General features: G+C 49.5%; 7 protein-coding genes across 7 annotated transcripts; 4 read left to right on the forward strand and 3 right to left on the reverse strand.

The window, feature by feature from the left end:
* Window positions 1-2,613: 2,613 nt before the first annotated feature.
* N7518_005120 (uncharacterized protein) lies at window positions 2,614-3,668 on the forward strand (the record flags this gene model as incomplete). The annotated part of the gene is made up of 2 exons (XM_057186047.1): window positions 2,614-2,627; window positions 2,678-3,668. The coding sequence occupies 2 exons, from the start codon at window positions 2,614-2,616 to the stop codon at window positions 3,666-3,668; spliced, it is 1,005 nt and encodes a 334-aa protein (XP_057042817.1).
* A 336-nt stretch (window positions 3,669-4,004) lies between these two features.
* On the reverse strand, window positions 4,005-4,847 carry N7518_005121 (calmodulin; the record flags this gene model as incomplete). The annotated part of the gene is made up of 6 exons (XM_057186048.1): window positions 4,005-4,039; window positions 4,113-4,325; window positions 4,381-4,506; window positions 4,593-4,608; window positions 4,686-4,742; window positions 4,845-4,847. 6 exons carry the CDS (start codon window positions 4,845-4,847, stop codon window positions 4,005-4,007), a joined length of 450 nt encoding a protein of 149 aa, XP_057042818.1.
* Window positions 4,848-5,790: 943 nt separating this feature from the next.
* On the forward strand, window positions 5,791-7,222 carry N7518_005122 (t-SNARE syntaxin TLG2; the record flags this gene model as incomplete). The annotated part of the gene is made up of 4 exons (XM_057186049.1): window positions 5,791-5,813; window positions 5,955-6,475; window positions 6,579-6,922; window positions 6,980-7,222. 4 exons carry the CDS (start codon window positions 5,791-5,793, stop codon window positions 7,220-7,222), a joined length of 1,131 nt encoding a protein of 376 aa, XP_057042819.1.
* Window positions 7,223-7,585: 363 nt separating this feature from the next.
* Window positions 7,586-9,055, reverse strand: N7518_005123 (CTD-interacting domain-containing protein; the record flags this gene model as incomplete). The annotated part of the gene is made up of 5 exons (XM_057186050.1): window positions 7,586-8,445; window positions 8,500-8,641; window positions 8,693-8,751; window positions 8,807-8,898; window positions 8,958-9,055. Coding segments are annotated over 5 exons (1,251 nt in total), but the record flags the coding sequence as incomplete, so codon positions are not given.
* Window positions 9,056-9,330: 275 nt separating this feature from the next.
* On the forward strand, window positions 9,331-10,483 carry N7518_005124 (clathrin light chain CLC1; the record flags this gene model as incomplete). Its single annotated transcript, XM_057186051.1, has 4 exons — window positions 9,331-9,559; window positions 9,620-9,852; window positions 9,922-10,022; window positions 10,132-10,483. 4 exons carry the CDS (start codon window positions 9,331-9,333, stop codon window positions 10,481-10,483), a joined length of 915 nt encoding a protein of 304 aa, XP_057042821.1.
* Window positions 10,484-10,911: 428 nt separating this feature from the next.
* Window positions 10,912-12,417, reverse strand: N7518_005125 (Hsp90 co-chaperone CDC37; the record flags this gene model as incomplete). The annotated part of the gene is made up of 2 exons (XM_057186052.1): window positions 10,912-11,401; window positions 11,459-12,417. The coding sequence occupies 2 exons, from the start codon at window positions 12,415-12,417 to the stop codon at window positions 10,912-10,914; spliced, it is 1,449 nt and encodes a 482-aa protein (XP_057042822.1).
* A 480-nt stretch (window positions 12,418-12,897) lies between these two features.
* Window positions 12,898-15,347, forward strand: mdr2 (ATP-binding cassette permease mdr2; the record flags this gene model as incomplete). The annotated part of the gene is made up of 3 exons (XM_057186053.1): window positions 12,898-14,109; window positions 14,167-14,802; window positions 14,856-15,347. The coding sequence occupies 3 exons, from the start codon at window positions 12,898-12,900 to the stop codon at window positions 15,345-15,347; spliced, it is 2,340 nt and encodes a 779-aa protein (XP_057042823.1).
* Between the last annotated feature and the right edge of the window lie 320 nt (window positions 15,348-15,667).

Consider the following 15,667-nt stretch of genomic DNA (forward strand, 5'->3'; position numbering starts at 1 on the left):
CACGGTTTGGAGCTCCATTGATCGTCCCTGGTGGCTTTTGGAAGTTAATGTGAGGTATGATCTTGGAGAGCATCGAATGATCATTGGCGCAATTCGAGAATGTCACCCCCTTCACACCTGGCCACGCAACAAGGGAAGACTGCAGGGTCCAATCTGTAGAGTTATTATTAGAGTACTATCAATGGTCAAGTCTAGACTGGTGAGAAAAGCGCCAAGAGGGTTTTACGTCTCAGCGCCACCAACCCCACCGCAGCCCCTGACTGTCCCTGATAGAGTAGTTAGGTAAGGGTTGATCTTGACGATTTTCAGACTGGAAGATCGGACGATAACACATTGTGGGTCTGAAAGCTGTGCTTTGGTACATATGTACCCTGCCTACTGGGGCTTCCTATCTCAGCTGTCGCCACTTTTAGGGCACTCAGAGTCAGGTTCAAGTAAAGTTCAATTAGGGCAGGTAGCCCGGGGTCGTAAATTAGATTACATAAGTTATTCCTTCATAACTAGCCATCACGTGATCAACCAGTGAGGTGCTCCTAAACCCTCACCATAGTTACCCAACGGAGTACTTTGTTTATGTTGCGATAATTCGTTAATTGCCCTCACTTCTCACCATACTCTGACTACCCATAATGGATGAGACTCAAGGCCCAAAAGGCGGAGCACTCCAGAGTTTATACCTTCCCTATTTGTCGTTTCCTTTTCTTCGCGCTTCAACCGACTTTCCTCAAGTCCTGCAAGAGTAGCGTCTCTAAAAACTGATCGCTCTGCAGGCCCGGATCTTCCTCTTCCTGAAGCCGTTGCTCGTACCATATATTCCTTATCTTCTATCCCAAGCAGTCCTCCAGATTGATACGTCGTCCACCACTTTCCTGATTTCGAGTTGCTGCGCGCCTGTGACAAATCATGTCGAGCCAAGTCAGAAAACCAGTGGCTTGTCATTATCGGCTTATTCCAATCAGATCTACAGAAACTCGATGAAGACCACAGTTGTTTGGAGGGGATGGATTATCGGTTTACATGGGAAGGACATGCTGGGCTCATCAAGATAGTCCCTTGGAGCACAATTCGGTCCCGGATGAGCTCACCAGGGTACTGGATCTCGACTTATAGACGAGAAGGGCATTCTGAAAGTCGGCATGGCGACTTTCTCCCTGGTTCTAAGGGATAGTACTTTTTGTGTCTTGGTGGATCCGGTATGAGATTGAGCGGTATGTCGTGTAGGATCTGTAGGGATAATATGCTGACCTTCGGTTCTTGACGAGGAAGAAATGGAAAAATGCACTATCGGAAGCTTCAGTACCGTGTCCAGTGGCTTGGACATGACTTGGATCTCCAATGGTACCCGCCAGGCAATTTCAAGAACGCGCCAGATAAGACCGGAGATTTGTGTCGACAACCAGCAGAAAGTGGGTAGCCACCACGACATACAAGCCGACTGCGAACAAGGGGAAACAAGCTGACCAGGGATTCCTTCCGCCATCTCGCCGCCCGCTAACCCCGTGCGCCCTCCCGGCTGACCAACACTCACCGTTGAGATGGGGCTTTCTGAATCGTTATCTCAGCTCAGATAAAATGCCCTATAGTGGCTATCTAACTCTTCCGGTGAGGTTCGAATCGTCTTGATTATCTCTATGTCGAAAAAAAGATAAGAGTTTCCATTGAAAAATGGCAACTAGCGCTACCGAATAGTCTACGCCCCCTCGAGAGGGCATACATTCAAACCCTATACTAACAGAGTCCGAGCATCCCACGGCTAATCCAACAGTAAGTAGTATCGCAGTAAGCGTACTGTGCACGAGGTCGAGGTTTCCACTGGTAGCATGTCTGGTACAGTTTCCCATTTATTACAGTGTATGATAGATCACCGGCACAAGGGAGGGAGACATTGTCCTTACCGCGCAGGATTTTTTGAATGTCACCAGTGATCTGATTTAATATTGCGGCGGTTTGCTTTGCGGAGCCTGGAGATATTCGCTATACTTATCCATACCCCTTTTTTTGTTTCATTGCCAATTGAATCTGTCACACGACAGGAAAATGAATGCATAATATTACTTTACTTCCAGAAAATCCTCTAGGTTCTGCGCAGACGTATATTATTAGGCTTCTAATACCTTGCAATATCATAATAAAAAAAGAATAATAAAAGGATTCGGTTCATCCCTGGAGGTTAATGTTTGCTTTGTTTGCACTCCAATGTTATATCATGCAGGCTTTCATCTAAAGGCTGCAACGTACTTGATTCTCCATAACAACCTCGTATACATAGAAATTGTCCAAAGGTATTAGTTTATTCCTATTGTTAGTGTTTATACTAATCAATATATAGATTGAACTCCCATCCTGTTTAGGAATCCTCTTTTGGCATTCCTCTGGCACTGGACTTGATCATCATTGCTATTGATCGATCTTTATATCTATCTATATTGCATGGTCGCTACCTGCTACAGATTCCTAAATCAATCCTCCGACAAGACTTAAGACTATCTGGGAACCTATCGCCGCCGTCTTTTCAACCCATCAATTCCTCAATTGATATCCCTCGGCTCAACACTGCTGTGGCTATCAGTCCCATCTCTTCCTCTGCACCTGCCCAGAAAACAAACATAAAAAATGCCTATCACAGGGTAAATCTACTTCATATCCAATAGAAACACGCAAAACTAACGCCACAAAGCGTCTACTTCATCCCCTCAAACCCAAACGCCTCAACAGCCCTGCAGATAATAACAGAGCGTCTGCGCGCCGCCTTCCCAAATGAAGAACCAACCCCAATCGGCCGCTGGGGCCTTGAACAAAAGCTCCTACGCGATACCCCAGGTCTACTCCCCTCTTCAAACTCAAACAAGAAACCCTCAAACCCACGCTACATGCAATTCCTCTCCTTAACCCACTACCCAACTCACGGCTTCATCTACACCTCGGAGCCCGAGAAGCCCATCCCAGCACCAAACCAAAATCAAAATCAAACCCAAGGCGCGCCTGGCCCCGTAAATGCCATCGCGCCAGACCACTCCGCCTCCCCACCAATGATCATGACAACTGTCCCCCCTTCCTCATATGGAACCCTCTTTCAGCACTTCACCTACGCTTGTCAGCCATTCTGGAGCCACCGGCTCACCCTCGCTGTCCCGAACGGGATCGTCTACGAGGTTGGTGACTTCCGCGTGCGTCTTGGTGATGTGCGGCAGACGTTCCCGACGGCGCGAGTGCGTGGAACTGTTGTTGAGATTGAGTGGCGTGGTCCGTCGGTTGTAGAGGCTATTCCCGTGGATCGGGAGGATGGGTCGTTTGGTGCTGGTGTTGATGCTGGGGGTGAGGGTGATGTGGACGTTGAAGCTGCGGGGATCAACCTCGATAGCTCTGCGATTGAGGAGTCCGACATCGATGCCGAGTATGCGGCGACTGCGTCGTTGATTCGGGAGTTTTGGGGGAGATTGGGTGTTGAGGCTCGCGAGGCGATTCTTATTCCGAATGTTGGGATGGAGGTTAAGGATCGGCTGAGGAGGTGGAAGAAGGCTGAGTCGTCTGGCATGGACGCTAGGGTTGATAGTAGAGTTGATGGGGCTGGCTCTGTAATTGGCGAGCGTGCCGAGGAAGATCCTAATCCGTGGTCTGGGGCAGATGTTGCGAGGCAGTTCATGGAGGTTTTGAGATTTAATCGATAGCTGGATGTTTATGGTGGGGGTTGGTATGATGGTTATTTCTTGTACGCTTGCTACGGTGTTTTGTGGACATTGGCTGGTTGAAACAAGTCTCGCACTATAGGGCATAGGGATGGAGCCATCATTCCTATATTATGAAAACTCGACCCAAAGTACCGCCAGTCCATTCCGTCTGCATTTCAAAGCGCACGCTTGATCGTAAATCATCCAAGATGTATAGCCTAGTGAGCATAGACTACAGGAAATCGGTATTGGAAAATTGAAATGTAAGAGAAACACTCTCGTTAAAAACCGCGACGTCAGCTAACAGGGAAAAAGGCGCACGGTGGAATTCGTCGCTTATTTTTGCATCATGAGCTGAACGAACTCGTTGTCTGTATGGAGAGGGAGAGGTTAGCATTTGGGCAGGCAAGTGCCGGTAGGCTCCAAGATTGTTTCCAAACATACAATCGATTCGGCCATCACCATCCTGGTCCGCCTCGCGGATCATCTCGTCCACCTCGTCGTCAGTCAGCTTCTCGCCGATGGAGGTCATGACGTGGCGAAGCTCGGCGGCGGAAATGAACCCGTTGTTGTCACGATCGAAGACCTTGAATGCCTCGCGAATCTCCTCCTCGGAATCGGTGTCCTTCATCTTACGAGCCATCATAGTGAGGAATTCTACCGCACGTCAGTAGCCGTCTCTCGTTTATACCAAGAGGTTATGATCAAATACCGGGGAAGTCAATAGTGCCGTTGTTGTCGGCGTCAACCTCGTTGATCATATCCTGCAACTCAGACTCGGAGGGGTTCTGGCCCAGCGAGCGCATGACGGTGCCAAGCTCCTTGGTGGTGATTTGTCCTATTAGTAGGATTGTATGTTAGAATACTCTTCTCTTGAAATTCGATCGCAGAGGACACTGAGCTGTCGGGCGCGACCACACGTACCATCGCCATCCTTGTCCTATTTCGCAACCAAACAAACTCCGGTCAGCATGTTTTCCACCATCAAGTCTTCAATCTGTATATTGAGTCACTCACAAACAGGGAGAAGGCCTCCTTGTACTCAGACACTTGCTCTTCGGTGAGGGAATCAGCCTGGAGAATGCGATGGTCAGTGAAGTTCAAATGAAATGCCCCGCAATGTGGGGGTTGAATTTTCGACAACACAACTGAGAAGTTAGGGGATCAGGGACATACCATGATGAATGTAGATGGAAAATACAACAAAGTAAGGAGGGGTCAAGTGAAGAAGAGGGTTAAGGGGAATAGCCTTACAAGAGTTACCAAAATAGCGTGCCTGAGGTGCCCAGTCAGCGTCGTTTCATCTTAGGGCGGTGGGACCCTCTCTGGGGCTGAATGTTGCCACAGTTGGAAGTTGGAATGCATGTTCAGGTCATTTTTATATATATTCTTGGCGTATTTCATATCTCTAGATATCTGTTGGAATACTATTTATCATCTCCTTACATCCTGTATGCTCATGCGGATGTAACGGACAGAAAGCTTGATCCCGGGGTTCCAGGGCTACGTTGAGCGGGCTAACAGTACTATACCGAATAGACGTGGAATGGAGCCAAATTGCTTAGGGGGGTCTTGGCTATTATTTGTTTGGGGATTTCTGTTTATTCTACTTTATAGAGTGTAACTGCGGGGTGGATGTATAGATCTAGAAGTAAACACTGCAAGACATCCTATATTAATTGAATAAAGCGATGTGTTCTTCAACTATAAGCCTTCGACTATGCCCTATTTCTACCTATTTAGGCTCAAAACCCGGGGTTTCCATGTCACTCAATTGAGCACGCGACTCATAGTAAAGCGATTTGCAGTAATTGGCACAATAACACTCAAGACCTCAGTGTCTTTTAATAGCAAATATGTCCAGGTCAAGCTGTCTTCACAGTTTACCCAGCCATACCAAAATTACCCCAACTCCACGTGGACAAAACCAAGGGTTACATGGTGAATACCGGGCATACGTGACCCCTTCCGACATGTGGAGAGCTCCTATCATTCACTTCCGGCTATATCGAGACCCCAATCTCCCTTTGATCCCAGTCTATCACCCCCCCAGCTGATCATGATTCCATAACCTCACCAAATTAATAAACTGACATAACCCGATCCTCCGAACGCCCTCACAATGTGGCGGGATCGAACCAACCTGTATGCAACCCCATGTACCCTACCCTACCCAAGCGCAACCCGTCATCGCCGGACAGAGCCAAAAAAAAAGAAAAGAAACACCACCCATAAAACCCAGCCTATAAAGCATACCAGCAACTAACACTCCACCTCCAAACCCAGCTACCTCTCCTACCGCCAATCCCTAATCCACCACCCAGCTAAAAAGCCACACTTCACACCAACAAATGGCTTCTCCGACACACCCTCGCACCCGGAGGAAAACAGGCGCCTAATATCCGAAACAGACGAAGATGGCGACATGGTCATTGAAATGGACCTCCTACCGCCGCGCTGGGTCGACGTGCAGGAAGAGGTCTCCGAGCAGTTAGCCGAGATTGCCCAGAACTCCGCCCAGCTGGACAAGCTGCACCAGAAACACCTGCTCCCCGGCTTTGGCGACGAGGACCTGCGCAAGCAGGACGAGGGCGTTATCGAGCGCTTGACGCAGGATGTCACACGCTCCTTCCATGATTGCCAGCGCGCTATCATGCGCATCGAGACTATGGTCGGCGAGTCTAAGGCGCACGGGGGTGTTACGAGTGGGGAAGAGACTATGGCGAAGAATATTCAGATTTCACTTGCTGCGAGGGTGCAGGAGGCTAGTGCTAGGTTTAGGAAGAAGCAGAGTACTTATTTACGGAGTATGAGACCCTTCTTTCTTTTTGTGTTCTTGTTCTTGTTCTTGCTCTCTTCCTGGTGAAGGCAGAATCGGTTGGTTCAATGTGCTGATTTTTTTCTGTCCAGAATTGCGAGATCTCGAGGGTATCGCGACACCGTTCGATGGCACGCCTACGCAGACCCAGAACCCATACACGGATCCGTCGATGATGGAGTCAGATGCCGACAGATCCTTTTCGCAGACAATGTTACAGCAGACTTCACAACGGCAGACCGGTCAGAACGATGCTGCTATCGCACAGCGGGAGCGCGAGATCAATGATATTGCAAAGGGGATTATTGAGCTCTCGGATATTTTCCGTGAACTGCAGAGCATGATTATCGACCAAGGAACCATGCTAGACCGTATAGATTACAACGTCGAGCGAATGGGTACCGAGGTTAAGGCTGCGGACAAGGAGCTTAAAGTGGTATGTTCCTTCTTTACTAGCAACTTTCCACCCGGAGCGAGGAACTGACTCATATAGGCTACGAGTTATCAACAACGAACCACTAAGCGTAAGGTCATGCTATTACTCCTGTTGATCGTCGTGGGAATGATAATTGTACTGGTTGTGAAACCAAAGGGGAAGTCTTCCCCGCCGCCCCCGCCTCCAGAGGATGAATCTTCGAACAATATCCGCTCCGTGTTGGCTTACCGGGGGCGAAGACACCAGTTGTCGAACCGCTTCGCGCGAGATCGATGGATGGATCCGGATATATTCCGATGATGTTTCTTTTTTTAATAGCATTGGTTCATATTTAATGTGACCAGAAGAGCAGACATTTCCTTTGCATATCGGTAGTTACTTAGTTTTAGAGTAAATAGGCGATGGATATGTAGGCACTGGATCTCACGCAAGGCACTTACTTGCACTGGGAGAATTCGAACATTGGACTACAGGTCTGTAGAACAATGCCATGTTACATGCTTCAACTCATACATTTGATTACTTCATACACGAAATAAATGATATCGAACATAAGCCGATTGAATGGAAAAGAAATGAATAAATCACACGAAACGGCGCGATGCACATAAATTACCAGAGTAAAATATGGCCTCCATCATAATGCTTCAAGCTCACTTACCGATTACCCTGGGTGGCAAGCAGATCAGCTACATCGGAATCTAGATCGCCGGCTGCAAAAGCCGCATAGTCCTCCTCGCCATGGGAGATCTTGCGCCTCTTTGCATGGACATCGGCAGCGACATCGAAGTCATTGCCATGGTTCGGAGAAATGGTAGTGGGTTGGTCGGTGACGGCAGTCCCGTTGCCTGACTGCTGCATGTTGGCGGTGTTCGTGGGGCTCCATTCTGAGACATCGTCGTCTGCCTCTTCGGTAAAAGGGCCGCGGCGAAGCTGCTGCTTTCCTGGTTGTGGGGACCCCACTGGCGTAATAGCCTCCACCGGGGGAGGTGTCAAAGCTTCGACTGTTGGGCGGGCGGGTGCGTCATCGTGTCCGTTGTATTCACCTGGGTTTGTGGAGGACTCTTCACTGGGCAGACCGCGCATAATCGCATCTTCGACCTCGCGCTTCTTGGTATCGGCCGAGGCTTTCTTCTGTGAAAGCTCGGCGCTAATGGCCTCTTCTTTCGATAGCTCTGCACGATTGGTCTGCAGGATCTTCTCGAGCCCATCGATCAAGGCGCGGCGCGACTTGATTACTTCAGAGAGAGAATTTTCTGCGTTGGCGAGTGCCTTCAAGAGTGAACTTAGACGCGCAGCGTGAACGGGCAGTGTAGCCTTCGGGGTTTTGGGGTCATGAAGCTTGTCGAATTCCGAAGTAGCGGTTGTTGCGGAATTGTGGGAGTTGATGACAGCCTTGTTGAGAGCAACCTGCAACGGATTGAGAGGCTGCAGTTCGGACGGGGTGGATCCCGAAGAAGTGTCCTTGAAGAAAGATCCTCCGAGGGTTTGCTTCTTGTTTGTAGGACGAGCTTTGTCGAGTTCTGCAACATGATCAGTTTAGATAGTGCATCCTCGTGCCTATTGATCCGACCTACCGTCTATGCGAGCTTCCACTGCATCCAAAATAACCCCGTCAAATACATTGCGTTGTCTCCAGACCTCCACGACTCGGCGGATCCTTTGCTGGTATTCATTCGAGGAGCCCTTGTAAGCAGCTGACGTAGCATCGACGATGATCTATTGTTCTGTTAGTTTGAGTTGCGATCGTGGACTGGCGGGGAGACGAACCGGAGATAGCGCAATGAGGAAATCATTTTTCCCGCGTACTTTAGATTGCTGGGCCACCTCTATAGATATAATTAGCAAGCGGAGCGCGGCTCATGTGTGGAGGACATGTTGTACCATTGGCTAGGTAGATCAGGTTGAGTCGCTTGGGAGGCGGCGAGTCGCGGATCTTTTGAAGCCAGATCTGTCCAGTCCGTTCAGCATGGCGTCTAGAGTTACAGATAAAAGAATTAGCAAGTCTCTTTGAGGCTGGAACAAGTGTGTGTACCTGTGGAACATGACCCATTGCGCAACAGTAACGATGCTCTCCTGCGTGTCGTTCAGAGCTGATAGCTTTGCTTTGACGGCGTCATCAGTGAAAGCCATGATGACAAAAATAGTAAGCACTTGGATTATTGAACAGCAAGCTTTTGAGAAGTGAAATTATCAGATCTGAAGTGCAAGTCGCAATCACTGTTAGAGACAAATAGACAACGAGTAGAAATTGAAGACCACTGGAGAGGTTTGGAACCGCGTTGAGTGGCAATCAAGTAAAGCCACCGAAATAAAGTCAAAGGAATATCAAACGAAAATCTTAACTCTCAACCTTCCTCATCACAAGTGAAGTTGACATCAAGTGGTTTGTACCCCAAGCTTGAGACATGGATAAGCTTACCGCCCCGGATCCGGCAGAACAACGGGGCTCCGAGCCCGCCCAGGCCACACCTGTCAACACTACTTCCTATAACTATCTACTTCCTGGTCCTTTGATTTCTTCTCCTTACGACCATCTTCTTGATTCAAACGTCTTTATTGAGTCATACAATAGTCAAATACAATCCATTCCCAGCATGGCTGACCGTTTCCCTTCCCTAGAGGACTTCTCTGAAGGTATGCTCAACCCGCCTTACTTGCTCTCCTTACACCGGAGCTAACATGACCCGCATTTAGGTCAAACCGAAGTAGCCGATATCCAAGCCACCACCGATGACGATTTCCTTGCTCGCGAGCGTGCCGTGCTCGGTGAAGACGCCGAGCAATTCGCTACTTCTCAAGACCACGTTGCCGACGGGAATGTAGGCGCGGGGGATGATGACCTGCTCGGTGCAGGTGACGAGCCCGTTGAGGAGATTGGCCAATTTGAATCAGCATTCCCCTCTGTAGCGACGCAGAACCTGAACGAGGTACGAATTGGCTATTGGATACATGGTGGTGGACGTGCAGTATGCTGACCAGGGGTTACATCTATGCAGCGCGTTGCTCCCGGCGGCACAATCACTGGCTCCGGCTCACCCTTCCCCCGTACCGGATATCAGAGCGCACAGGAACCCGAAGATGAGGGAGATGCCGTTCGGTGAGTCCAATCTCAAACTCTGGATGATGGGGCGCATTGCCTTTGCGATCTGCATCCATCCCGTCTAGGCCCGGATCCCCTAAGCTAACTTCTGTCTTTCAATTATCAGCGAATGGCGCGAAAAGCGTGATGCTGAGATCGCCCGCCGTGCCGAGGTCTCCGCCGAGAAGAAGGACAGTACTGTCAAAAAGGCACAGGAGGATATTGACGACTTCTACGTTTCCTACAACAATAAGGCCGATAAGAACCGCTCCCACGCCCGCGCCGAGGCCGAACAGTTCCTCGCCAACCGGGAGGACACCTCCGCCGGAGGCACCAGCTGGGAGCGCATTGCTAAGCTGGTTGATGTATCGGGCAAGGGCTCCGCGGGCGGTGCCAGCGGCTCCGGAAAGGAGCGTTTCCGTGAATTGTTGATCGACCTCCGAAAAGACCAGGAGGCTCCTGGCTCCAGCGGAATCTAGGTGGTTTGCTTTGGCGTGTGGGGGATAGAAGATTCGGGGGTCCGGGGTTAAGACATGGTTCACAAGTTTTCCCACATTTACTCATCTGATATGGCTTTTTCTACATCCCCCTCCCCGCATTATTTGGTAGCCTTGCCGCGATTTGGCCGCTACGTCTCTTATTCTCTTCTTATTTTATTTTACTCCACGCAGCGAAGTCTCTAGGGGGGTTTGTAAATTAGTATCTCGCTGAAATTGATAGCATCGTTAATACCACGGATTTCATTCTCCGGCCGATTCGTGCCGAGTAGATATCTTTATTACACGCTTAATAGTACAATAGACAGTCACGGACGTACACCAATCATGGAAATAGTTGGCAACCAGTTCTCGGATCAAGAGAAATAAATGCATACTCAATTCATATCATCGTCGCTTTTAAAGCATCCTTAGTCAAGCTCGGTAATGTCACCACCGGGCTCACCAACTTCCTGCTTTCCCTCTTCTTCCAACTCCTTCAGTTTCTTCTGGCCCTCTGCTGTCGTGGCGTCCACGATTCCCTCCTCTAAGCTGAGCATGCCGCCATTGCCCAATTGCTCTACAACGACCTCTGCCTCTTCGACAGACATCTTGCCGAGAACCTTGTTGACTTCGTCCAAGGACTCGGTCGCCAGTGCCTTTTGCAGGTCTTCCGGGAAAGCGTCGAAGATCTTGCGTACCTCAATCTCAGTGGGATCTTCGCTGTTAGCGGCGGGAATATTGATAGTGATCTTGGTGTTGGGGTCAACAGCGTGCAGCTGGATTTGCTCTACGCCCGCAGGATCGTTGGATGCTGAGCCATCCTTGCTGAGTTCAGCGGAGCGGGATTTGATACGAGCATAAGTATCATTGACATCATTAAGGAATAGGGTGGATGCACGGTGATCCTTGGTGGTGATGCTAGAAGTTCATATGTTAGCCATTGACCGAAAAAAAAGAGCTAGGATGTTGACATACCGAGTAAAGAATAGCTGGATGCCGTCACGACCGAGCGAGCGGCAGTATTGCAGAAGCAGACCTTGGTGCACGCACTGGCGAGCATAGGCGTCTTGACCCTTGAGCTGACTGTTGAATGCCTCAACAAGTAGTCCGTCGGTCTCTTTCTCGGCGACAATTTCGGGGTTCGCTGAGATGAACTGAAGACAGGCCTTGTAGTCTCCAGGCTTGATCTGAGCGAACTTCTTTGCAAGCGGACTAATCTCGATATCGGCAGGATCATCATCGTCGCCTTCATCGTCAGCCTTGGCGGCGGAGCTTCCCGCACCAGGGTTCAGGAGCTCAACAGAGCTCTCGTTTGGTTTGGCAGCCGCCTTCTTCTTTTCATCAGCCTTGGCCACATGGGATTGGTTGAAACCTTCGTGTAGCTGATCACTGGTGATCTTAGCGCCTTCCTCCTTCTCAAGTTGCGCAAGCTTTGCAAACAATTCCTTTTGGAGTCCTTGAATCTTTTCTAAGTGTCCATTCACACCCTGAATGTATGCCTTGAAGAGATTGTCGGGCTTAGAATCACCAATTTCCTTCTTCACCTGATCCACCAGTGAGCTCATCATCTGGGAAAATTTGGGCTGTTCCGGTTCGTGTGTGTATACTCCTTCCGGCGGAGTGGGGGCCTGGTCTTCGGCGGGGTTGCTTGCGAACTCCATAATTGTTGTGAAAATGAACTCATCGGGGGAAGCAGACGAGTCCTCATGCTTCTTGAGAGACTCAAGAAGCTTATCGATGCGTGACAGCAATCCATCATTGATAATACGCTCGTACTTCAGGGTTTTGATTTCATGGCGACGCTGCTCTCGTTGCTGGTGAATCTGAGCCTGCTTTGCTCGGATGAAAGAACGCTTGTCGACATTGGGATGAACTTCGATATCCGAATCATCTGACAGCTCCAAGGCGTCCCATTTGCTGTAGTCAAGAACCATCTTGTCTGACAGTGAATGTGTAGAGTAGGTATGAGGTGGGGTGGTGGATGTATCAGCGGCAGAGGAAATAGGTGAGAGACAAAGTTCCTGATCTTGACGTGAATAATGCAACAAGTTGACTAATATGTTTTCGAAGTGATTTAACCTTATGAAAATCAAAATAAATGAAGCTCTAGCGCCCGAGCAGATGAAGTATCCAGAGCTCTCGACGGGCTTCTATGGGCGGTAGATAGAGGCAAAATCACAAGCGGTCAAATAAGGCAGAATCAGCCCCGAAAACCGCATTGCCGGTGGCCGTGGGTGTCCGACGACGCTCTAGACACATCCATTCATCCATCGCACGTTCCAAGGAGCTGAATGTGTGCCATGTGATGTACTCAACTTGAACATATTCCGACTAGATATGGCAGGTCGACGTCTTATTCGGTGACATCATTGTAACTCTATTCCGTTTTGATCCAACTCCGATCCAACTCCGAGATGCGCGGTGCCAGGCTACCGGTCTCTCTGGCCTTGGGCGTTAGCCCACGGCAGGCTTTGAGACCATATAGCTCATTTGCCCGCGATCTACTTCCCAAAACAAGATCGTCTCCTATCTCTTCCGGAGACCACAATGGGTTGAACCGTCTCAATTCAACCGCCTCGGGTACACTCCGGGATGGTACCAACCCACTATTGCTTCAAAACATCAGCTTCAGATATACCGCCTCTACATCTCACATTGTCTCACAAACACGCCTTCTATGTTCGACTTCTCAACTTCGCCAAGCGAAACCACCCGCAACTTCCATAGACCCAACTACCCGGTCAGCTACAGAACCGAAAGAGGAGGAGGAGGACAAGGGGTTTGAACTATCTGAGCGAGCAGCGCAGGCAGCGCAGGTCAACATGAGCGCTAGACTGGCCAAGGAAGGCGCAGCGGGAAAGAAGTCCGGGTTTTCAGAAATCTGGCGGCTTTTGAAGATCGCGCGCCCCGAATCCAAGGCCCTCGGTTTTGCCTTCTTTTTCCTCCTAATCTCCTCGTCGATCACAATGGCAGTTCCCTTCTCCATTGGTAAAATTATGGACTCTGCGACCAAAGGTATAACCGAAGGAGGTAGCGAATTGTTCGGCTTGAGTATGCCCATGTTTTACACCGCTCTCGGTGGAATCCTACTTATTGGTGCTGGTGCAAACTATGGGCGCATCATCATTCTTCGAATTGTTGGCGAGCGAATTGTTGCCAGGCTACGCTCCAAGCTTTTCCGTCAAACCTTCGTTCAGGATGCCGAGTTCTTTGATGCTAACCGTGTTGGTGATCTGATATCGCGCCTTAGCTCTGACACTATCATTGTTGGCAAGAGTATCACACAGAACTTGTCCGATGGTCTACGAGCTGCTGTTAGCGGTGCTGCTGGGTTCAGTCTGATGGCCTATACTAGTGCAAAGCTGTCCATGATCTTGCTCGTGTTGCTTCCTCCAATTGGCCTCGGCGCTCTCTTTTACGGTCGAGCCATCAGGAACCTCAGTCGTAAAATTCAAAAGAACTTGGGATCGTTGACTAAAATTGCGGAAGAGCGTCTGGGCAATGTCAAGACTAGTCAGTCGTTTGCCGGTGAAGTTATCGAAGTCCGCCGGTACAACAAACAAGTCCGCAAGATCTTCGAGCTTGGTAAAAAAGAGTCTTTGATTAGTGCAACCTTCTTCAGCTCGGTGGGTCGGCAATCTTGATTCTTTTGCGCTTTGCGACTTTGACTGACTTCTTACTAGACTGGTTTGATGGGAAATATGACCATTTTGACCCTGCTATATGTTGGCAGTGGGATGGTTCAGTCAGGTGCTATCAGCATTGGAGAATTGACTTCGTTTTTGATGTACACTGCTTATGCAGGCTCCAGCATGTTCGGTCTCTCCAGCTTCTATTCGGAGCTGATGAAGGGTGTGGGTGCGGCGAGTCGACTCTTTGAGCTGCAAGATCGTCAGCCCACGATCCACCCAACCAAGGGTATGAAGGTTGAAACCGCGCGTGGACCCATCCGGTTTGAGCATGTCACGTTCTGCTACCCTACCCGTCCCGCTGTGAAGATCTTCCAGGATTTGAACTTCGAAATTCCTCAAGGAACTAACGTTGCGATCGTTGGACCATCTGGTGGAGGCAAATCCACTATTGCGTCAATTTTGCTCCGGTTCTATAGCCCCACCAAGGGCAGGGTCTTGATCAACGGGAAAGATATCATGGGAATGAACGCCAAGTCCCTTCGCAGAAAGATTGGCGTGGTTTCCCAGGAGCCTGTACTTTTCTCTGGAACAATCGCCGACAACATCTCCTACGGCATGCCTCGGGCAACACGCTCAGAGATCATTGCTGCTGCACGCAAGGCTAACTGTCAATTCATCAGCGACTTCGTAAGTCCACCCAGCAGCTATTATTTTTATGATCCTAGGCTAACTTAATACAGCCTGATGGACTTGATACTCACGTTGGGGCTCGTGGAGCTCAATTATCCGGTGGTCAGAAGCAGCGGATTGCCATTGCGCGTGCCCTTATCAAGGAGCCTGATATTCTGATTCTGGATGAAGCCACCTCCGCCCTCGACGCCGAATCCGAGACCCTCGTTAACAGTGCGTTGGCCGCTCTGCTTAGCGGTAACAACACTACAATTAGCATTGCCCATCGCCTTTCCACCATCAAGCGCTCCGACACTATCATTGTCCTAGGCCCCGACGGCAGGGTCGCCGAGCAAGGCTCCTACGAGCAGCTCAGCTCTCGCCCGGATGGCGCCTTTACGAAGCTTATGGAATGGCAAATGAGTGGTGGCGAAACAACATCACCTTCGAGCAAGCCTATTGAGGCCGATGAGCCCTGGAAACTCCAGACGGAGTCAGAACCTGATCTGGAGGAAGATGATGTAGAAGAGGTAGAAGCGACAGCCTCTTCGAAAAAGGAATAATCGTACTCCACACCTCGTTCACTCCTCCTATCCCTACACTACATCTCACTATGATGTCTGCTCATTCTTGTAGATTTCTTTTTTTGTTAAAATACATGTTCTCATCTACACTCACCTGTCACGGTTCTCACGGTCCTCCCTTCTCATGCTCACCTACACATTCTCCCTGTTAGACTTTGCGATAGATACTATGTAATTACAGTGTACAAAGATCAATATTATTGTTCGAATTCTACTTTTTTTTAGTTCGGTTTCTGTCGCCTCTGTTCTGGCACGTCATAGAAAAAAAAGAAAGGTTATACTGAAAGACATGTATGTAC

The sequence above is a fragment of the Penicillium psychrosexuale genome (genome assembly GCF_028828465.1).
Source record: "Penicillium psychrosexuale strain IBT 29551 chromosome Unknown utg000003l, whole genome shotgun sequence".
Classification (NCBI taxonomy): Eukaryota; Fungi; Ascomycota; class Eurotiomycetes; order Eurotiales; family Aspergillaceae; genus Penicillium; species Penicillium psychrosexuale.